At 46.4% G+C, this 24,313-nt stretch overlaps 1 protein-coding gene across 1 annotated transcript in view; it reads right to left on the reverse strand.

The window, feature by feature from the left end:
- The window catches only part of Mtus2 (microtubule associated scaffold protein 2), a 351,173-nt gene that overhangs the window by 92,878 nt on the left and 233,982 nt on the right, over positions 1-24,313 (reverse strand). Inside the window, 2 exon segments of the mRNA XM_051162856.1 lie at positions 9,644-9,680; positions 9,682-9,809. Coding sequence (XP_051018813.1) covers positions 9,644-9,680; positions 9,682-9,809 — 165 coding nt within the window.

Consider the following 24,313-nt stretch of genomic DNA (forward strand, 5'->3'; position numbering starts at 1 on the left):
CATCCGCTGCTCCAGCTTTCCAAGATCCATAGGCAATGGCGAGACACTACCACGCATGCGCGTTAGGTGGCAGAGGCGGGGGGGGGGGGGGGGGGGGGGGGGAGGCGGGTTTGTGGTGAAGATTTCTCTCTCAGAAAGAGCCCAGCCAGGGGAGTCAGCTTCACAAGAGAAGGTAATGCTTGAGCTGGGGTGTGAGGGGAGCAGGAGAGCAGCGGAGGAGGAGGAGGAGGAGGAGGAGGAGGAGGAGGAGGAGGAGGAGGAGGAGGCGGCGGCGGCGGCGGCGGCCTGACTAACCCAGAGAGTGAACCTGTGAGTGCATGGATGCAAAGGTCCGCTGTCAAAAGGAAGGGGAGAGCGCTGGAGAGGATGGCTTCTTATCGCATGCAGCCTACATCGCCTCTGGCCCCTGATGATGTTCACTGGACCAAAGGAAAAATCCTTCCTGTTTCCTTTTAATATATCAGAATCTCCTCCAAGAAAATCCAGTCTAAGGGGGGAAAAAAGGCTGCTTTACAAAACAGTAATTGCTCTACACCTTACCTTTTAATAGGTGAAAACCACGACTCATGCTACTGATGAATGAAATAATGGCAGATGAAAACCAGAGTCAAGAGGAAGCTAAATTGTTTTTTGTCCCCAGATGCTTTTGATTTAAACTGAGTTAACCAGCTAAGATATAGGTCAAACCTCAGCCACTCAAAAAGTACACACATATTTCAATGAACCCCTACATTTTCCCCCTGAAACAACATAGACCACAGAAGAGGGGGGGGAATGTGTGTTTTCCTCATTTCTATTACAACCTCGCCAGGCATACCCACAATGAGGCCGGCGGGGGGCGGGGCATGATGGAAGGACCCTCGTGTGGATCTATAGTGACTTTCTTAATAAAATACAATTATTTAAAACACTGTGATGCTGTGGAGAGAAAGTCAAAGCCCACAGAGCTGGTACCCAGGTGGGGGCGTGGCCACACGAACGCCAGGGCAGCCGTGTAGCGCTAAGGTCTCCTTCCTCCCCGTTATCACGTGCCGCGTGTGTCACATAGCTTTACTGTTCTCACACACAGTGTCATAGGGTTAATGAAGGTTGTATCGCTGAAGTCACCCTGCGAGGTCTGGTATCTTTTACAAGACATTCCGAGAGTGATTTTCATCCGCGTTGCATCCTGTGGCCCCCCCAGCTCAGCTTCGCTGCCAAACAGTTGCCCGTGGCAGACTTGTACCACAATGTTTGCGTTTGCTCTGTCATCGATTGAGGTTTGAGTTGTTTCGACTAATGGTTCGTAGGAATTCTGAGCAACGCTGCTTGGGAAAGACAGGTACTCATCTCCGCACAGATGTGTGAATTTCCCACGCTTTTCCTAGGTTGCTTCTATGTTGATGTGATAAGACCAAAACCAACTTGAGGACAAAAGAGTTTATTTGGCTGACAAGTCTATTGTCAAGGAAGCCAAGCAGGGAACTTGAGGCAGGAACCTCGAGACAGGAACCTCAAGACAGGAACCTCAAAACAGGAACTTCGAAACAGGAACCTCGAGACAGGAACTGAAGCACAGAACGAGGAGGAATACTGGTTTGATTTCTCTGGCTTGCACAGTTACTTTTTATATGCATCCCAGGCCCACCTGCCTACGGATTGCACCACCCACGGTAGGCTGGGCCCTCCTCCATCAGTTAGCAGTCAGGAAAAAGCTCCAGACATGTGTCTGAGAGGTAATCTGACAGATGCAATTCTTTAGCTGAGGGTCCTTCAACCCACATGTGTCAAGTTGGCAACTGTTGCTAACTTATGTGGAAAAACGGTAATTGTTAATAATATTAAATCAGTTATTACCAATATCTTTGCTTGTGGGTATGGTTACACATTCAGGCATATGCAGGTGTACCCTACCCACTGCCCGCCTCTTGCTGACCATCTCCAATATGATGGTGTTCAGAAAGGCAGGACTTGAGGAATTTTATCGCCTGCTGTTTCTATACCACCCATTCTGGCATTTTAAAACAGCAGACCAAATGGGACTAACACAGAACTGTGGCTTACAGGCACTGAGCTAGCCTGGTGTACTCAGTCACAACTGAAGGAGGCTGGTGTCAGTCTCTTCCTCCTAATGTGAGGGTAGGAAAGGTAGGGCACAGAGTCAGGGTCACAGCTATGCCTGGTGACTGTGACAGTTTCTAATTTCAGATCTCATTCTCAACTCCCCTGCCGAGCGAATTCTACGTGGTAGGAACTAGCGATTCACCAAGGCTCGTCAGTAATTTTGTTCCACTCTTTACATAGTCACGTAGAAACAGGTACGCAGTCAAAGTAGCCTCTTCAAAGGCCAAAAGGTGCGTGTAATTAACAAGAAAGAAGGTCTTGGAATATGCACAGAGGAGCTGGCTGCTGGCTCATGCCCTGCCGGGGAAGTTCCAATGTGTGACACAGGCCATGGACGTCAGCTCCTCCCTGTGTCAGCTCTGGGTCCAGGGCCCTGGGTACAAGTGGGAGCTTCATACTCACAAGCTTGGGTTTAATCCAAGCCTGCCACCTTGTGGTGCTGTTATTTGGGGCAACCGACCAGCTCTCTCTAACCCACTTACTGACCATCTACAGTGCCAGTTTGGCCTGTTAAGGCTGATGTTGCCCTGTTACTTGAAGGTGCATGTATGGGCCACATGTTCTCTGTCTGCACCCTGACATGCTGACAAGATGATTGTCAGAATCACCCCAAGGCTGGAGGACCATGTGTCCCAGGGTCCTGTGCTCTGTGCTGACTTCTGGTTCTCAGGACGATTCCTCAGCAATCGGGATGGGACTGGGAACACGCTATACGGGACATGAGGACAATTCTAGTTCATAGTCACTTTGGGTGCCATCTTCTGCACTAACCGTTTTTGCAAAACGCAGCAAGCTGTAACTGATCTCATGAAGACACATATTCATGTCCTATTTGGGAGCCTGAAGTCAGAATCGTCCTATGTAACAGGCCTCAATGGATAAATACAATTCGGCAAGAACAGACCTCACCCCAAGTCTTGGTCAGCTGCCTGGCTGCTCTTATGCAGGGGAAACCAGCTCCCCCATGGACAAGCATGGGGAAAGCGGAGTTCTATTACATGAGTTGGTGTTTAGGAAGATGGGCGAGAGCCCTTGGGTGAAGTCTGGTATGAAATCATGTTTATGCTATTGTTGGTGGTTGGCAAGATGTCCAGGTGCCTAGGCCGCCGTAGTTACACGGCCAATAAGTGGGCATGAGGAAGGAGTGTCAGGTGGGTGGCTAGTGGTTGGGAACCAAAACTTAAGGGCAAAGGGATAAAAGAGCGAACAATGGGGAAAAAAATAAGTCACAGAGACACCGCGTGGCTTGGCTTACCAACATAGCTGCCGGTACAAGGAGGTGGCAGGGCAGGCGTGGGGGGAGATGGCGGATGGCAGGGGATAGGCAGGCTGACTATGGAGCTTGGATCTCTGCCATAGGCCACAGGGGCTGCTGAAGGGTTCTAAGCAAGGGAGTGGCAGGACCAGATGTGGATGGAAAAAGGCAAGGCGCCTCCTTGCTTGAACTGTGGCGCTCTCTACTCTTTAGTTAGGCTGGCTGCTGGACCCATTGCCTGTCAGCCAAGTATGGGGCCAACATAGGTCCCAGGCCCTCTCCCGGCAAGATACAGACTATGCCTGGCCCAAGAAACATATTTTTTTTCCAACTACCTTGCCAAATGGTTAACTGCCATTTGTAAACATGGGTTTTTCCTCTGCACCCCACAAAAACTATTGTCTTTACTCCCGACCCCACTGCTAGTGTTTGAGGTTGCGTCAATGTAATGCACAGAGCACCAGATCATACAAGCCTGGAAAGAACTCTTCATATAAAGGGGCGTGGCAACAGCATGGCACAATTTGCATAGCGATGCACACAGAACTATAGACAGGTCTCTGCACCACAGGACCACCACTGCTGGGCTCCTCCAGCATCTCCTCAGAGCTGACAGGTGGATGAGGCAAGCTACAAGGTTCGTAACCTTTGAATCCAATCTGCCCACAAGCTCTCATGTAAGAGTTGGAAGGCCTTGTATGAAATGCAAGGCTGGTTGTGTACCAGCCTGCAGGTGGCTTCCGGTCAGGCAGGGTCACGTTGTGTAAAGCCTGGCACTGTGGGAGTGTCCTATAATGTTTCTCAAGTTATCAAATACTGTTCTTGCAGAGGTTTCTGTGGAAGTATTAGAGACGGACAGCAGGGGAGAGGGGCTGTCTCTTCCCATTTCTCCCGAGATCACCTTGTGGCATTTGAATATTATGGTCAGATGACACCTTAGCCCAAGAGGGTGAATTCATCAGGGTTTCTGCCATGCTGTTTTTTTTTTTTTTAAAGTATTTAATTTTAATTTATGTGCATTGGTGTGAGGGTGTCAGATCTTGGAGTTACAGACAGTTGTGAGCTGCTATGTGGTTGCTGGGAATTGAACTCAGGTCCTTTGGAAGAACAAGCAGTGTCCTTAACCCCTGAGCCATCTCTCCAGCTCAGCTTCCAAGTTCCCTTGTCAAGGGGTTGGAAGAAGGAGACAGTGTGCGTGTGCGTATACACACACACACACACATATACATATATATGCATATATATTCAAATTGCTAGCAACCCTACACTGAGATTTTTAAGGGGAGACAGGTTTGTTCCCCATATCACCGATGGCTGGCATCACCTCTCAAACTTCACACTGCCTCAGCCCTCGACGGCAGGCTTTCCTCTGCCTTCCTTTCCCCTTCACGGCACTTAGCATAGCTCTAATAAAACAATTACGTGTGTAATTAAGTGATGCCTTGTGCTACTTGTGCTACACAAGGACAGGGGTTGTCCTATTCATCACGATGTCCCCAGGTAACCAGTACAGTGCATACATACAAGAAGGCTCTCAGTGCCTGCAGATGGAATAGATGCACGCACACACACACACACACACACACACACACACACACACACACACACACGCGCACGCGCACGCGCACACGCACACGCACACGCACACACACACACACACACACACACACACACACACACACACACTGCTTCTGGGGTGTCTCAGAGAATGCCAAGCTTCTGACATACAAGGTCTCTTGGCTTTTCTTCTGGCCTCACAGCACACAGGTCATCTGGAACAGCCCTCACACGGCTCCCGTAAGGATGTGGGCGGTCCCCCTTCCCAGGCATAGCATACATCATCTGAATCCCATCTTCCGGGCTCACTGACCTCACACCACGCAAAGGGCTCTCATATTTATTGCCTTCATTTTTCTCTCACAAGCATTCTTTCTGGAAACTTCTGCTCTCCTCCAACCTGCTCGGTTTCCCCCACGTGACTTCTGGCCCTCCCGTTAGCCTCATCATGACAAATCAGCCGAGCCTCTGACAGCAATTCAAACTTGGCCTGAGGGGACGGCGCTCAACACCAGGCAATCATGCCGCTATCTACACTGAGCTGCTGCCACTGCTACGCTGAACCCTGTCTCCTCTCGGGATGTTCCTGCACGCGCCAGAACAGATAGAAACAACCGTATTGCGAGCACCATGACTGTTTCCTCACCATTGGAAGTGACCTTGCTCTTCGGGTTAAGCACTGGAAGTCAGGGAACCAGGCCTGGCTGTGAAGAACAGCTCCCTAGCATCCTCGGATGATGGTCAGACAAGGCTGCAGGCAGACAGCGGCCCGTCCATCGCTCCCCTCTCTCTTTTCCATCTAACGTTCAGACTTTCTTTTCAGCCCTTTCCCCAGTTTCTTCATTTAATATGTGGTCAGGAAGGGCAGGCAGTGTGTGTGTGCAACAAGAAGGAAGCAGGGAAAACTGGCGGCGCCTTGATCATGGTATACACACGCACCAGCCCTCCTTGTGAACACACATGGATGGTTCCGAGCAGCTGTTTGCATTTTAAAAGTTTCAGGAGGCCCAGCAATCTTCTGTGTGTGAAGTTTAAGTCAATGTGCCTCTAAAGAGGCAAAAGCCATTTTTATGACTCATGGGGTTTACAGTTTTTAGATCGACAGCCTTTCGAGTCCTAGGGAATGTTTTTATTAGGTAGAAAGAAGCTTAAGGGATAAAGAATTTCCTACATAACCATAGGAAGTCTTTCCACAGCTTAGCATGCAAAGAATTTGATTTCGTAAGCTTTGGTATGTGCTCTCAACAGAATCAGAGGCACGCTGGCTGTGAAGTCATCTATATTCGGATCAATATTTTTGAACTGAAAACACTTTTCTATTTATCAGACCCATGCATTCCTGTTACCAAGTCAATGAGTAAACTCTGGCTATTTCTGTAAAATTATATGCCTCAGTGCCCTAGAGAGAGATTTTTGTGTTTCACAGGTGAACAGCACAAAAGCATTTCCTGCTGTAAGCCAGGAACAATGTATTTATTCAGAGGTTCCTGGTGTGTGTGTGTGTGTGTGTGTGTGTGTGTGTGTGTGTGTCTATGTATGTGTGTAGTATGTGTGCATGTGTATTGTATGTGTGTGTGCATGTGTGTGTGCGTGCGTGTGTGTGTGTGTGTGTGTGTCCACATGCCTATGGAGACTACAGGTCAACCCCGGGTGTCTTTCTTTAGGATGCAATCCACCTTCTATTCATTGATTTATTGGTTTATTGAGATGGAGCCTCCCTGTGCTGCCCTGGCCATCCTGGAACTTCCTGTGTAGATGATGCTGGCTTCAAACTCACGGAGACCCATCTGCATTTGCCCCTTGCCTGCTGGGATTAAAGGCATGTGCTTGCGATGCCCAGCTTCTACAGTGATTTTTATCTGTTGAATTCCACTTTGTAATGTTCAGATCTGCTCTTTTGGCATCGGTGTCAATTAAACTTAATATTTAGATGACTTTTAGGTCAAGCATTAAAGAGCCAGTGTCCAAATGCGACAGTCATTGGCTTCAGTCTCTAATCTCTCTTCCTGAATTCTTCTCTTCCCCTTTTGAAAAATCTTTTTAAATTTCATAGCTTATCTATTTCTTTTCTTAGTACAAGGACACAAATAGTACATCATGTCCCTAATTAGAGACGCTCCCCCATCTTACAACAGCCATGCTGCAGTGCATCCTGGGAGCGCATCCATCTAGCCCACTATGTACAGGCAGTTGAGGCGTTTTCAGTCTCCTGTACCTTTAAGTACCAATGCAACAAATCCCTTCATTCACTGGAATTTTGTTAGTCCACTTTGGGGTAAGATTCCTAAGGTCAAGACCGGGACAGTAAATCAAACAATAAATACATTCATTTACTTAGACTGCTGTGTAAGTCCTGCTTAGGACCTTGGTATATTTTATTTTCATGCCAAATGGGTGTGATGTTTCAGTCCCTCCAGGTTTACTGTACATCTTCTTGTAACTGGAGCGGGTCACCCCTTCTCATTTGTTTTCTAAGGACTTCCCTGTCCATATTCCTGCCTGACTTTCTACTATGAGTGGTCCACAAAGGCTGAGCTCCAGAAAAATGCAGATTCTCAGGCCCCAAGCCCAACCCACCTCAGCATGAATTCTCGGGCCAGGATGCAGTGATTGCATTTCCTCAGCACTCCTGATGGCTGTAGTACACTCCAGTTTGAGAAGTCTTATTCTACAGGGTTGATGCAACAGCCATAGGCTCGGGGCTGCACAGCTGCCTCAGAAATTAATAGCAGCAGCTGCGCTTCCAGAGGACCCAGGTTCAACTCCTAGCACCCACATGGGGGCTCACAACCACCGTGTAAACTACAACAACAGCAACCATAGTCTTGTCTAATTGCCTTCTAGTTTGAGTGAGGCCAAGCTTCGAATACAGGGGGATGGAATGGTTTAAATTCCACACGATGTGAATCCTTTCGCTGCCCCATTCCACTGTTAACCAGCAGATATTAAATACCTCCACTGAGCCAGCCCCGGTGTCAAGGTATAGAGGCGTTGCACCTAACACATTCCTTTCCCTCACTCAAAGAACGAGACTAAATAACACAACTTAAATCTCCTCAAAGGGGACCATGAGGTGCTGTCGCAGCACAGAGCACAGGGCTTCCTCTAGGAGCTGTCAGAGAGGTACACATTAAAATGGCCTTGACACAACACTTGACTCCCATCCAAGTGGACCAAAGGCTTAGAAGGGTTCATTCAGACTTTGGGAAAGCTGAACAAGCATAATGCGGTATATTGTAGATGACACCCAAGTCTAAACACAAAGCTCGCATATGTATGCCATATACCAAATGCACATAGTCATGAGGTAATTTTACACAGTGTTTTTAGTGTGTCCATATGTGGAGCACACCTATTGGGTGAGGCCAGGAGTGCAATTTTTCTACGTGTGACACGGTATGGATGTTCAAAGGTCTTCAGCTTTTTGCAATATTTTGAATTTTCAATATTCAGATAAGAGATACTCAGGGTCTTAGTTTGCTGTCTATTGGCTGTGAACAATGCCATGACCAAAAGCAACCTGGGAGGAAAGGGTTATTTTTTTTTCATCTTACAACTTGTCATCCCTCCTGAAGAGAAGTCAGGGCAGCAGCATAGAGGCTGCAGCTGACGCAGAGGCCATGGAGGGTGCTGCTCACTGGCTTGCTCCCCATGGCTTGCTCAGCCTGCTTTCTTAGACAACCCAGGACCACAGGCCCAGGGGTGGCACCTCCCAAACTGATCTTGACCCTCTCACATCAACCAGTAGTCAGAAAAATGCCCTAAGGCTTGCCTGTAAACAACAGGGTGAAGGCACGTTCTTAACTGACATTCTTCCCAGGTGACTCTGATTGTGTCAAGTTGACACAACAACAACAACAACAACAACAACACCCCAACCAGCTCACTCAGATTGTATGTCACCCCACTTCTAAGAATTCACAAGCCCACGTATATTTTTTTTTGTGTGTGTTTGTTTGTACAGCCACAAAAGGAACAGTGGCTCCAGTTCAGTATACAGTCTGTCTCCCATAGTGCACACTATGGAAAACTAAGAGCCACACTCACCGACGCTGCTGTCTAAGAGCCACACCCACCAACGCTGGTAAGAGCCACACCCACTGATGCTGCTGTAAGTGAACAGGTTCCTTGCGTGAGATGCGGCGGGTGGGGGGAAGCAAGCTGTAGCCAAACTCGAGCCACCAGGGCTGTGTCTGAGCACAAGTGCCTTCTGTTTCTGCGCACGGCTCTCCACGCTGCTTAAAAGGAGCTAATCGTAGATACAAGCGTGGCAATGAAGTCACCACTGGGGCATTAAGGTGCCAATCTGCTGGGGCCTGCCTAGTTTTGTGGGTTTAAGTCCACAGACAACAGAAGGCATCCATCCCCCACTGAGTTCTGAAACCCAGGTGGAGCTCGCCCCAAAGCCCTTCAAGTGAGTTCAATAGCAAAAGCTTTCCCCCAATCAAATGACAGTCTTCTTAAAAACAGCTCGGTTCTTGCTTTCTAAAACCAAAAATGTCATTCAAAGGATTACCAGATAGGTAGAGGAGCGGCAGGCTTTGTGAGAGTTTTAAACACATGAAGAACATGTCGAATCACAATGTATTACTATCAATTCTAAACGCCACTTAAAACCCATCTGTCCTCTGGTCCAAGCAGCTGACGTGCACAGGGACTTTCAAAGACTTCATAGTTACACGCAAAGGGCACTCCACCGTGGAGCTCCTGGAAGGCAGAAGGTCTTACCAGCAGGCGTGGAAGTGGATTTCGATGCTGGAAGTAAGTAAACTCTTGCGCGGCGTCGTAGCGTTGGAGCAAGGCGCAGGGGCCGCCCGGCCAGCTCCCTTGGGTGTCTCCTTAGAAGACGGAGGCTGCTTCAGAGGCGGGTGCTCTTCGCTCCCAAAGGCTGAGCCTGTGGGAGGCAGACAGCGTGTTAATTAGAACTTCATGAAAAATGGATGGACCGTTTGCCGCTCAGGCTAGCCAGCCCGTCCTAAGGCTGCCAAGGTGAGTTACCATGAACGCAATCATCTGGAAACCTAACTGGCCGTTAGACCCTCGGCAACAGAGGCACTACACAGAATGCCCTCACATGTGCGCATGCATACTTTGCTTACATGTATGTGTTTACTGTTATAAGCAAAGCCTGAGTAGCTCATGGAGTTGTGGGGAGCAATGCTCTTCGAAAATACAGTGTGTATGTGACTGAGGAGAGGTGAGAATAACACGGTAGTCCATGGTTCCCAGAGTCCTTGTGGGTATTAAAATATGGAGACGGATGTGATCAAGTTCCTTACGTAAAACAGCGTGGCATTTGCATAGGTCACATAGAAGCCCCCATGTACTTTAAGTCACGTCAGAATTTTGATAATATCTATGTATTAATGCTATACTGTAAGTGCTAATGCAGAGAGTTGTCTTAGCAAAGGTTTGGGGAACAATGGCACGATGGTCTGAGAATACAGACACAAATGCTTTTTTTGTTTTGCTTGGTTTTTTTTTTTTTTTAATCTGAGTGGTTTTGCGCTGCAGTTGGCTTAACCACAGAGGTAGAACATATCGAAAGCCAATGATGGTTGCTACATGCATGAGCTACCCACCTAGGAAACTGGCTTTCAAGATGTGGGAAATCTAGATCATTTCACCTCCAGAAGAGGAGGCCTGAGGTCAGGGGGGTGGGGTGGACGGTGGGGAGCCAAGACAGAGAAGTCTAAAGAGGACCTTGCACTGCTGTTTTATTTGTTTATTTTTATTGGAAACTTGTTACTTTATTTTGCGGGTGTTTTGCTTGTCTGTATGTATGCGTACTACATATGTGTGCAGTTCCACAGAGACCAGAAAAGGGCACAGGATTCCCCTGAGTTACAGATGGTTGTGAGCGGCCATGTGGGCGCTGGGAACTGAACCTGGGTCCTCTGGAAGCCTGTGCTCTTAACCACCGAGCCATCCCCCCAGCTCCAGCTTTCTTTATTTAAGGGGCAGAAGAAACGGATGGGTATAGAAAGAATCTCTTGTGAATTGTATGAATGCAACACCTGTCAATTAAAAAAAAAAAAAACAAACACCTATGGCCTATAGCTGAGGCAGGAAGTAGGAGGTGGGACATCCGGGAGGCAGAAAGAATTCTGGGAAAGAGACAGGTGTGAGAGAGTCAGCTGACAAGATGTGAGGAAGATGGACACATGGTGCCTGAGCTCAGGTAACCGGCCACGTGGGAAAATGTAGATTAATATAAACGGGTTGGGAAGTTGTGAGCTAATCAGGGAAGAGCCTAGCTATACGGCCTCGGGGTTGCTGTGATAGTTAATGAGTCTCATGAGTTGTTATTCAGGGGACTAAGGATGGGACGAAAAACCTCCTAGAACAGATGATGGGGAACTGCAGTTTGCTCCTCCATACAGAAAGAGTCTCCGTGTCTTTAGGACAAGTTGTGGCTCTGACGCTGTGGGTATAAGGAAATGGAATATCAGCTCATGTCAGAGTTCCGTGTAAAGCGTGGCCTGGACATTTCTTCCGCATCTTCTCCAGCTTTGGGAGATTTCTGTACGTGAATTCTTAAAGTCAACAGTCATGTTTCCTATCCAGAGCTAAAGTCTTGCAAATGGCCCCCTGGTGGGAGCTGAGGCACTTCTGCTAATCAGGAGAGGCTGAGCACCCCCAGATTAGCACTTGTTTGGAACAAACCTCCCCCCCACCCCCCCATCTGTAGGATCAGAATCGTGTACCATGAAAAACAAGCCATGGCAGCTGGAAGATGTACAAGGCAGTAGAACGAGAGATTAAATTTGTTTTCATCACTTCGACAGGAGAGTTGCAATATTTTATTTCTATCAGGCCTGCATAAAAAGGATAGCGTTATTAGAATGCCATAACGTTCACGATTTTCAGGGATTTCATTCAAGCATTTGGAGTGTGAGATTGTTGCTTTTCTCCCCCAGGTAGACCCAAGCCTCTCCTTAGAATCGGCGAGACTTGTGTTGTTCTGTGAGAAACACTTTAAGGACGGATGAGAAAATAAAGAACTCGCTGCTGCTTGGTGCAGCTGGTGTTGCGCAGCCCTCGGCAGTCATGGCACATGGCTTTAAGTGGTTCTAAACACAGCTAAGAGAATGTGCTGGGAAAAAGCACCGGAACTCCACAGAACTGTGGGTCCAAGTCCATCGAGGTCCACAGAACTGTGGGTCCAAGTCCATCGAGGAAAAGCAGCTTCAGGAATTTGCAAGAGGGAAAGGCTGAGGGCACCTGGACTCGATCAATGAGCTCAGAGTCTGAAATCGGAGGCTTTCTGAAGTGTTTGTGGGGGTGTTTCAGAGGCAAGAGCGGCTCAGCCGCAAGGATGAGGGGAACGACAGGGGAATTAGCTGGTGTGGGCCTATTCACCTATCCGGTGACTCATGCGGTAGAAACTAAATCGACTGCACAAGTCCTCAGTTGTTTATCTAGCAATTTATTTAAATGTCTTCGGACCAGAAATCTTTTTTTGTAGCATTTACGGAGTTCGAGAGCCCTGTTACCCTCTTGTATCTGGCGTCATGCTGTCACATGCACTTCATTCGGTGAGCAAGTCAATTTAGAGACTTGGCTGTCTTCCAGGGTGGAAAGACACTGCTCTGTGGGTCAGGAAGCTAGGCACTTGCCTCTGAGGCCAGGCCTGGATCGCCTCAAAAAGAATAAAAGCGTAAAAACTTAATTTAGCCTACTGTCGGAATGATACGGCTGGCAACAAATGGGCTAACTCTTTACGAACAGGCTTCAGTTAGGATGTATTATTCTAGAAGAGAGAACCGCTCTGAATTTGGGATCAGCCATTGAAGTCTGTGACCGCCTGAGCTCTTGACCACGTCAAGCTCTTTCTCACAAAGGGGGAAAAATGAGTGAGAAAGAAAGAATACCCCTCACCCCACCCCCACAAATAAACAAACTGTGAGCACAAGCCAGGGGTGGAGAATTCAAGCAGCTAACAGTGACAAGTCTTATTTAGTCACCTCCTTCCTGGCCAAGCCCCACCCACAGTTAACACCCCTCCCCCCACCCTTTCACTTCACCACAGGACAACAGGAACACCAGGAAGGAGCAGACGTGAAGAAGACATCCACAGCAAAGACTGCACCACCATGCCCAGCAAGTCAATTTTCTTATCTCCCTGATGAATGAAGAAACTGGTGCAAGGAAGCAGCAAACCAAACCAAACCAACCAACCAACCAAACCAAACCAAACCAACTAACCAACCAAACTAAACCAATTAACCAAACCAAATCAATCAACAAACCAACCATCCAACCAACCAAACCAAACCAACCATCCAACCAACCAAACCAAACCAATCAACCAACCAACAAACCAAACAAGACAGGAGAAAGAAAAAAGAAAGAAAGAAAGAAAGAAAGAAAGAAAAGAAGGAAAGAAAATTGACTTTATAGACTACTGTGAGAATTGAAGGAGTTAATGCCAAGGGATTTTTAAGTTGATGCATGGGTCTAGAGACATAGCTTAGCATTTAAGAGCATTTGATGGTCTTGCAGAGAGGAGCAGGGGCCAATTTCTAGGACCCTCATGGTCACTCTGGTTCCAGAAGAATGGGTGCCCTCTTCTGGCCTTCTTGGGTACTAGGCACACATGTGGTGCATGGCCATGCCTCACACATAAAATAAAAATTGAAAATTAAAACAAAAGTTTTTATAGGAATTAGAGCAAGATCTCCTGGCACACTGTATGCGCTTATGTGCTGTTAATTTGCCTGCTGACTTTAGTTTGCACAGCTATGTTTTAATGCACTTGGGAAGTCTTTAAAGACTGACCTCAGATGGCTTGTGGTACATGGAAAGAAAGGGTGCAGGAGGGGGGATCATACCTTCAGGATAAAAGGTTGAAGAGAAGATGGACTATAATTGCTTTAATGAAATATGATGGAGAGGCTGGAGATATGGCTCAGTGGTTAAGAGCACCACCTGCTCTTCCAAAGGTCCTGAGTTCAATTCCCAGCAACCACATGGTGGCTCACAACCCTCTATAATGTAACCTGGTGCCCTCTTCGGGCCTGCAGCTACACAAGCAGACAACACTGTATACATAATAATAAAATAAATCTTAAAAAATAAAATAAAATACGATGGACTATTACACACAGAAAAGGTGAGAATAGCAACAAAGCAGATCGCTGATCTGAAGGACGACAAGACAGTATCAATCTATTACCAGTGACATTGATTGGACCGAAGGAAACACGTTCAGCTGCCCTCAACATCCACACATGCTTTTTAAATTCCTTGTTGGGATTCATATCAAAGACAGACAGATGACATCATCAGAGTCAGGCAGGGAGATGATGATGACATCGCCAGCCTTCCGTTTTGCATCTGTTGGATGGGTTACTGACTGATTTTAAAGTCTCTAACAAGTTCTAGAGTTTAGATAATTTTTTTTTCAGCTAGTTGCTGATATTCAAAGTTTTCTTTCCTTCTCCAAGAAGCCCCACCCATAGCTTCTATCCTCCTTTCTCCTGGATAGCTTATCCCAGTTTCTTGTGTATGGCAGAGGAGAATGTTTTATTGGTTGTCTATTTTCAATATTAATTTATTTCTCACTAAAACTTAACTGTTTTTCATAGAGCTTGGCTCCAGATTCCAGAATCTCTGTAAAAAAAAAAAAAAAAAAAAAAAAAAAAAAAAGGGCCAAACCTTGCCCAGACAAATGTTTAAAAAATCTTATTTATTTTCTCCCTTTTTCGTGGATGGATGTTTTGCCTGCGTGTGTGTACGTTCAGTGCTTTTGGAGGCCAAGGAGAGTGTTGGCCCCTTTGGACCTGGGATTGCAGATGGTGGTGAGGTAGCATGTGGCTGCCGGGAACCTAACCCAGGTCCCCCGCAGGAGCAGCCAGAGCTCTCAATCGCTGTACTATCTCTCAGCCCCACTAGACCATCAAAGCCAGGGACTCACCTTGTATCTTACATTGGAGTAAACACATGTGGAATGGTATTGGCTTTGAGATAAGAAATGGGTCAATGGTCAGCCCAGTGGTGGTGGCACACGTCTTTAATCCCAGTACTTGGGAGGCAGAGGCAGGTGGATCGCTATGAGTTCGGGGCTAGCCTGGTTTACAAAGTGAGTCCAGGACAGCCAATGTTACACAGAGAAACTCTGTCTTAAAAAAAAAAAAAAAAAGAAAGAAAGAAAGAAAGAAAGAAAGAAAGAAAAAAGAAAAAAGAAAAGAAACCCTTTCTCGAAAAAAAAAAAAAGAAAAAAGATATGGGTTAGTTGTCAGCCAGGCTATGGTAGAGGCATGAAGATCTCTGTGAGTTCAAGGCCAGCCTACTCTGCATAGAAACCCTGTCTCAAAAAACCAAAACCCAAAACCCCAAAACAACAATAAAATAGAAGGAACAATGAAAAGGCGCAGCTCAGAGGTGAACTTCAGTAGCGCAGATGTGGCCTCCTCAGCCCTTCAGTCCTCAGTCACATTCTCCTGTGACTGAGTTCTAGCAAATGGGCTGAAGGCCATAAATGACGCCCCTACCCCTAACTTGGGCATGGTACACCCCTACCTCGGGCATGGTACACCCCTATCTTGGGCATGGTCCCCCCATCTTGGGCATGATACCCCCATCTTGGGCATGGTACCCCCCTTCTTGAGCATGGTACACCCCCATGTCGGGCATGGTCCCCTCCATCTTGGGCAAGGTTCCTCCCATCTACCAGCTGAATTTCTCTTGAGCATCCACTGTCCATGTGTTAGAACACTCAGACTCCAAGCAATTATCCTCAGGCCTCGATAGGCACATGCATGCATACACATGCGATTATCCTCAGGCATCCATATGCATGTGCACCCACACACAGACATGCATACACAAGCCATACACATCATATATGTGACAACGAAAGGATATAGATGAATTAGGCATATAAAAACATTTTAGCTGGGCAAGGTGGTGCACGCCTTTAATCCCAGCACTTGGAGGCCAGCCTGGTCTACAAAGCCAGTCCAGCACAGCCATGGCTACACAGAAAAACCCTGTCTCAAAAACCAAAACAAACCAAGACAAAAAATTTTAAACTTCCATATTTTAAATATACTATTCATAAAACGAAAAGACGACCTACTGAATTAGAGGATGAAAGTCTAGTGTACATTACAAATATGTATAAAGTCAGCAGAAGAAAGGCATCCAATCAAATTGAAAAATGAGGACAGGTTTTAAACAGGAACTCTGCACCGAAGACATGTAAATAGCCCATGACCACACGGAAGGGGACTCAGGTGTCACTGGAAAAGGACAAGGCCAATCACAGACATCACTATTCATCTAGTAGAATTGGGGCAACGACTCAGCCAGTAAAACGCTTGCAGCACAAGCTTGAGGACATGAGTTCAAATTCAGTGTTGCACACGTCTGTAATCCCAGCAAGGGAGTTGGGGTCGGGGTGGGGGTGGAGGCAACAGAAACATATGGGTCCAGGAGGCTGGCTGCTCCCTAGCTAAATCCGTGAGCTTCAGGGTGAGTAACGAAGTAATATCTCAAAACACAAGGTAGAGAGGGCTATAGTGAGATACCCAACAGCCATAGCCTCTAACTTTGGTGCGCATGCACACACACACACACACACACACACACACACACACACACACACACACACAGAGCTATAATAAGAAGCAGTGCTTTGGGAAATAGTTTGACACCTGCACAGTTACCACATGACCAATAGTTATGGTCCGTGCATACGCCCAAGAGATATGAAAGCCATATCTACCCCCCAAAACCTGTGCATAAATGTTGATAGAGACAGTGCACATGATTGAGTGGAAAAACCCAAATACTCATCAAACAGTGAATGGAAGAAAAAAAAATATGGTCTATCTAGACAAAGGGATATTAGTCATCTATGACAGGGAAGAATGAAAGGCTATTGTGTGTTGACACGGTGAGGGAGAAGCCAGATGCAAAGGCCGGATGCTCTATGGTCCCACTTATTTGAAATGTCCAGACGCACCGTGTTAGGAGGGGTAACGGGGAGTGGTTACTGACAGGCATGGAGTTTCTTTGGGAAAAATAAACTACAGCTTTTGCTTCGTGTCCTAAAGCCATTGGGATGTACTGCGTGAAGAGTAAAATTTATGGCACTTGAATTATTTCTCAACAACAACAAAAAAAACCATCTTATTCTGGTGTTCTGTCATCTAGCTCTATCTCCCGAACCCTGCATGGAAGCTACAATGGATGTTAACCATTAGGGCTTGGGTTGTTCTGCCTCCTGGTGGCACAGGATACAGAGGAAGAATGACACCCCCCAAACTGCTGTACATCCCCAAATCCTTCCTGGCAAGGAGGGCGATAACTTCGTCCCTGGATACAGTCACTACCTGTTGCAGGATATTTGATCCCATTGTGATCCCTGAGATTGTGAACTGTGAAAACTTGTCTGTTGTTTGACATGGTTGGGCCCTAGCACACACCTTTAATCCAAGAGCTTCCTGTACACAGGATTTAATAAAGTTAACCCTAGGTCAAGAGGCGGAGCAAGAAGCCAGCTGACGGGGATTAAAGAGCCGGAGGCACTGTGAGTTGAAGGGTTTTTAAGACTGTGTAGAAGTAGAAGGAATTTTTAGCTCTTTAGCTCTTCAGCTCCTCAGATCCCTGGCCTTTGGCTTTGGGGGGTTTTGAGCTTTGAGCTAGCAAGCCTTTGGCCTTGGGTTTTTTTTGTTTGTTTGTTTGTTTGTTTGTTTGGTTTTTTTTGGCCTTTTCCTCCTGGGCTGTCAGCTGAGCTAGTGAACCTTTTGGGCCTTTTCCATCAGGACTGAGCTGAGTAGGAAGGTCAGCTGGGTGCTTCCTCTGCCTCTCTCGGCAGGTTTTCACCCCAGCATCTGGCTCCTGAGTCTTTATTGGTAAAATACAACAACTGGGATTTTTATTTTAAAAACAGTACCTACCCATTAGGAATGACTATGAACCTAAATGTGTTCCTCCAAATTCAGATGTTGCCTACATGAGGAGGCCTTTGAGCCGATGGACCATGAAGCCCCTCTCTCTGTGAGTGGGATTAAGAACATTATAAAACAGGCTTCATTCTGTCTCAGCTTGCTCACCCGCCCATGGTCTGCGGTGTGGAAGACGAGCCAACACCAGTCAGCCCAAGTGCCAGCTGCTGAATCTTGAACGTGCTGGGATCCAGACAGAGGAGGAAGGTCTACACTAAAGAAAGACTGTTGTAGAATTCTGGGCACTGAGAAGAATAGATCCCTAGGATATTTACTGTTGCCCTAAAGAGTGTAGTGATGTCTCATTACTTGGTATTAGGTTGAAACGTTGGGACTTCCCATCCGTTACTCAATGGTTTTTCCTCAATTCTTCACTTACTGAGAAGGCTGAGACTAAATTTTAAAAAGAGGAATTAATTATGCAGGAGGCGGAGGAAAGATGGTAAGAGCCAGAGGAACCAGGAAGTCTGGCCTGAGCTTGTGCCTCCTAGAAATGGAAGGGAAGCCAAGTCATGATTCCTCAACAATATGGCGGCCTCAGTGAGCTCTGAACAATGGCAAGCTAACATGGACGAGGGGAGATCTCACAGGGGTCCCAGGCTTGAACAAAGAACTACAGACAGCTCATGGCTGCTGAAAGGAGGAGAAGCAGCCTCTCCCGGGGTTGAGGCCCCTGACTTGATCACTGAGTGATCAGCCCTGAAGTCATATACATACAAGTAAGTGGACGCGGCAGATTTATGTTTCTATGATATTATAGAAAAGAGAGAGACACACAGAAAGAGAGAGACACACAGGAAAGAGAGAGACACACAGAGACAGAGAGGACACACAGAACAGAGAGACACACAGAGAAAGAGAGAGACACGAAAGATATACACACAGAGAACGAGAGACACAGAAAGATAGAGACACACGAGAAAGAGAGACACACAGACGACGATAGACACACAATAAAGAGAGAGACACACAGAGAATAGAGAGACACACTAGACAGAGATAGCACACAGATACATAGAGAGACACACAGAAAAGAGAGAGACACACAGAGAAATAGAGATACACACAGATAAGAGAGACACACATAACAGAAGATACACACAGAAATATATATACACACATATAAATATATATACACACATATAAATACATATATATACACACATATAAATATATATACACACATATAAATATATATACACACATATAAATATATATACACACATATAAATATATATACACACATATAAATATATATACACACATATATATGCACACACATGTATATGTAACAGTAATTTTTTTTTCAGGACAGAGTTTCTCTATGTAGCCTTGACTGTCCTGGACTCACTTTGTAGACCAGGCTGGCCTCGAACTCACAGAGATCCGCCTGCCTCTGCCTCCCAAGTGCTGGGATTAAAGGCGTGCGCCACCACCGTCCGGCATAATAATTTTTTTTTTTAAAGAGGCCATGAATTTGAAAGGGAGTGGGGAGGCATGTGAGGAGTTGGAGGGAGGAGAGAAATGATATAATAATATTTTAACGTAAAACAATTCAACAGAAGAGAAATTAATAGAAAAGAAGGGGTTTAACTAACCAGACCAAAACGAGCTTCTCACAGAGAGGGGAAGTGGTAGAAAAAGCAGAAAGTATTAATAATGTAAGTGTATTATAGCAAACTCTGAGAAGCACGTTTCATTGGTTCTGATGATTAAGGCACTCTCCTGGCTGACTCTTCAAGGACTGTTGCCAAGCAATCAAGCTGTGTGCTGTTCTGGGTGCATGAATAACCAGCTGATGCATATTTCATTCACTTAATGGCACTTATTACTTGGTGTCAAAATTCAGCTCAATTATTAAAAGTACCAAATGAATGTTTCATGTCCTGCCTTCTGCATATTTTAACTCATGTGCTGTGGCAGGCGTGGAATCTCCCTCACGGGCTCATATGCTAGAGCCCAGTCGCCAACTGATGGCGTTCTCCTGAGAGGTTCTAAAGCGTTGGGAGTGGGACTTGGCCGTAAGAAGGTCACGGGAGTGGATCCTTGTCTGCTGTTCTTGGTGTCTTCCGAGCACACTGTCTGCTTCCTCTGGAAGGGCCTCCTCTGCCATATGCTCACACCACCAATATGGTCTTCTGAAGCACATAGAGCCAAATAATTGTGAAATAAAACCCCGTGAAACCATCAGCCAAAATAAAACCTTCCCTATGCTATGTATGTCAGGTAGGCAACTAACACACTGGGTATGTGTGTCTGTGTATCTGTGTGTGTATATGTGTGTGTGTGTGTGTGTGTGTGTGTATATGTATGTCTGTGTGTATATATGTGTGTGTATGTATATATGTGTGTGTGCATGTGTGTGTGTGTGTCTCATTGTGGAACGTGAAGGCGAACAGGAGATGTCACTGACCACACACCGACAGCCGTTGTCACTAGCACTGTATGTGCATTTGTATCGGTGACTTTCTCCATTGCTGTGACAGAATGCCTGACGGAGCATCTTAAGGGAGGAGATGGGTTCTCGTGGTGGGAGTCATGGAGGGTAGAGCCACCGAGTCCATGGTGTGGGAGCTCATGTCTACGTGGACAGCATCCACTGTGACCGTGCCTGGGGCAGAGGCAGCTATGTTCAAGATCGACCCAAGAAGCCTTCAGCTGCTTTCCAGGTCACAGTCCCAAAGGTGCCAAGCAAAGCCTCCAGCTGAGAGCTAATACATGAACCTGTGACAGACACGTCACATTCACCCTGTACCAGCCTCCATTGGTCTTTACAAGTGTATGGCCATCTTGTAATGTGAAATACATCCAATCCATAGCTTGACTTTTAAAGATTTACTTACTGTGTATGGATGCTTTTCCATATATGTATATAATTCACCACGTACGTGCAGTGCCTGAGGTCAGAAGAGGGCATTGGATACCCTGGACCTGGAGTTCACTATGAGACACTACGTGGGTGCTGGGAATCGAACTCAGGTCCTTGAAACAACAAGTGCTCATCTCCCATCCACAAATGATCAGAGTTTTCAGTCCAACACTTCAAGAGTTCAGTCTATAGTCTTGAATGCAAAGTGAACTCTTTACAGGATAATGAAAACTGTGTCACACACCTCCCACACCCAGTGGCAATGAGCCAGTGAAAACTGTGTCACACACCTCCCATACCCAGGGACAGTGAGTCAGTGAAAACTGTGTCACACACATCCCACACCCAGTGACAACTGTGCCACACACATCCCATACCCAATGACAATGACCAGTGACAACTGTGTCACACACACCCCACACTCAGTGACAATGAGCCAGTGAAGACTGTCACACACATCCCACACCCAGTGACAAGGAGCAAACTTTGTCATCACACAGAAGAGGAGTATGGCCACAGCAAGGAAGACTGGACGTAGAGCAACACCAGAGCCCATCAGGGCTGCTGCAGGCTCACAGAGATAGCTCCTGACTCCTGGCTGCAGATGGACCTGGTTGCTCTTGCTGGGTCACGAAACAAAACAAATCCCCGTGAATATTAGTGATTTACGTTTGTTTGAAAGGGGGAGGGTGAAGAGCAGTGGGAGGAAGCTGGGAGAATAGCCAGTATGTAAAGCATGTGTATGTGAAATTGTAAATAGTAATAATAATAATATTTATAATTCATAATATATAAATATATATTTTATATTATATATAAATATATAATATATAAATACATATATAATTAATAATAATAATTCAGAACAGAAGACTCGTCGGGCCATAAACCAACTTCTGCAGCTATGTGCACAGCTTCCGGGGGTCAAGGTAACATCATGTGAGCTTAAATAAGCTTGGTTGGCCTCACTCTTATTGCCTCCCCTGCCTGTCTCCTGCATCCTCGCCGGGCAGAGATGAAACTGTAGCTGGTAGGATCGGACCCTATGCCTTCTGGTCCTATCACACACAGAGTGTATTTGACAAACACCTGCTGTCTGTATCAATCAAGAGCTGGATGCAAACCTGTCCCATGGGACCAGGGTGTCCCGGCACAGCCATGTCTCTTCCTCACATCCTGAATTCACAGACTCCCTAAAAGCTTTACGCTTTGCCCAGCACTTCCTGTGGACTCATGCAGTCATGAATAAGATATGAGCATCCATACCCGCTATAGCATATTGGTTTTTGAACCATTTTCTAAAGATTAAACCCAATACACAAAAGATAAAAGTCAGAGCTAGGGGGCGCTGTAGCTTAGGGGCAGAACCTGTGCCTTGGGTTTGCTCCCCAGCACAGAAAAATATTTTCTAAAAGAGGAAAAATCTGAGCTTATTACAACTCAGTGGGGTTTGCTGGCACCCCGTGTTCCCTGCTCAGGTGAAGAACCATTCACCCACTTTTTTCTCACATCCCAGGGTTCAGTTCTGGGCTTCATAGCCTCAGAAGCTCAAGTTCACATCGCCTCGGTCCAGATCGTGGTCTCATCTCATATGGGCTAAGATCAAAGTGTTTCCTTCAGAGGATCCCACACCAGGCTGGATGGACTCAATAGAGAGTCCTGGAGGGCGCATCCTAAGAGCCATCTCAACAGATGCTGAAAAGGCCTAGAACTGAGTTCAATCTCCCTTCATGGTAGGAGCCCTGCAAAGGTAGGACCGGGGGAATTACTGCGTCATAATACGGGCTGTACGTGACACGCCCAGGCCACCACACACAACATGCGTAAAACAGCGAAAAGTGCTCCAGCTAAGACAAGCAAGCGCGTTCACTCTTTCCACCTTCCTCTATCCGGTGTTCGAAGTCTTAGAGGAGTGAACAGAGAGAAAGAAGCCAAAAGCGATGACGAAAACAGATCCCATTTGCAGGTAACTTAATCCTATACTTAAAAGGCCCTAACCACCTCGCCACAAGATTCTAGAACTGGTGGCCGGGCGTGGTGGCGCACGCCTTTAATCCCAGCACTCGGGAGGCAGAGGCAGGCGGATCACTGTGAGTTCGAAGCCAGCCTGGTCTACAAAGTGAGTCCAGGATGGCCAAGGTTACACAGAGAAACCCTGTGTCGAAAAACCAAAAAAAAAAAAAAGACATTAAAAAATTCAGATTTAAAAAAAAAAAAAAAAAGATTCTAGAACTGATACTGACTTTCAGCAAAATAGGAGGATAGAAACCAACACAGACACATAGTAACTTTTCTGTATGCCAGCAACAAGCTTGTGAGAAAGAAGCCGGGAAGGAAACTCCATTAGCAGTAGTGTCCAAATGAAACACCCTGAAGTAAACCTGTATCTAAGGGAAAAGGAAGACCTCACAGGGTCTTGAGAAGCCGAATAGAAGAGGCTCTCCCTGCTCGTGGACCAGTAGAGTTCATATGGTGAAATGTTCTGTTACTCAAAATGGTGTAGAGATTTGGTGTGATTCCTTTCAAACAATCCAATGAGAACTTCCACAGAACCCACCACCAACAAGGCTAAAAACAAAACAAAACAAAAGAAAAAACCCAAAACACCAACTCAACCGTTCCTATGGGAACACAAACAGCCTAAGCAGAAACCATAACATCAAAGGCCTTAAACCCGGATCTCAAATTGCACTATAGAGCCATAGTCACCAAGTAAGCACGACACTGGCACAAAGGCGGACACCAATACAGCCAAAGACCCAGACATGACACCACACATCTGCAGCTGCCTAACTGTTTACAAAGGTACCAAAGTTATAAGTTGAAGAAAAGACAGGCTTCTCAACACATGGTGTTGGGAAGATTGGGGGTCGCACATGCCTCTAATCCCAGCACTCAGAAGGCTGAGGCAGGCTGATCTCTGAGTTCAAGGCCAGCCTGGCCTACAGAGCGAGTTCCAGGATAGTCAGGGCTACACAAAGAAACCCTGTCTGGAAAAAAAAAAAAAAAGGATGAAGCTAGCATTCCTGTTCCCCCACCCCCCCACTCTCTAAACAACTCAAAATGGATCAACGACCTTAATGGATGGCCTGAACCCTGAAACTCCTAGAGGAAAACACAGGTAAAAGGTGTCAAGACAGAGACACTAGGAAAGAAATAATCTCCCGAAGTTGACAGCATCACATTTAAAGAACACTGACTCCTTCACCGCAAAGAAGCAAGGATCATACTGAAGAGAAAGCTACCAAGCAACAGGAAATCTTTCCCAACTCGTCACCTCTCAGGAGATTAGCACATAGCACCTGTAAAGAATTCTAAAATTTTGACACCTGATAAAGATTTCAAACAATCAATGGGCAAATAAAGCAGACATACAGTTCTAAAAAGACAAACAATAAGATCAATGGAAGTGTCCAATATTCATAGCCCTTAGGGAGATGCGAATCCAAACCGTAAGGAGGTTCTGTCTCAGAACGGGCATCACCAAGAAAAGAAAACAACAGATGCTGATGAGGCTGTGGAGAAATGCGGATTACCAGGGACTGCTGGCGCAGCCGTGTGTGTGCTTGCACT

This window comes from Acomys russatus, chromosome 19 (genome assembly GCF_903995435.1).
Source record: "Acomys russatus chromosome 19, mAcoRus1.1, whole genome shotgun sequence".
Classification (NCBI taxonomy): Eukaryota; Metazoa; Chordata; class Mammalia; order Rodentia; family Muridae; genus Acomys; species Acomys russatus.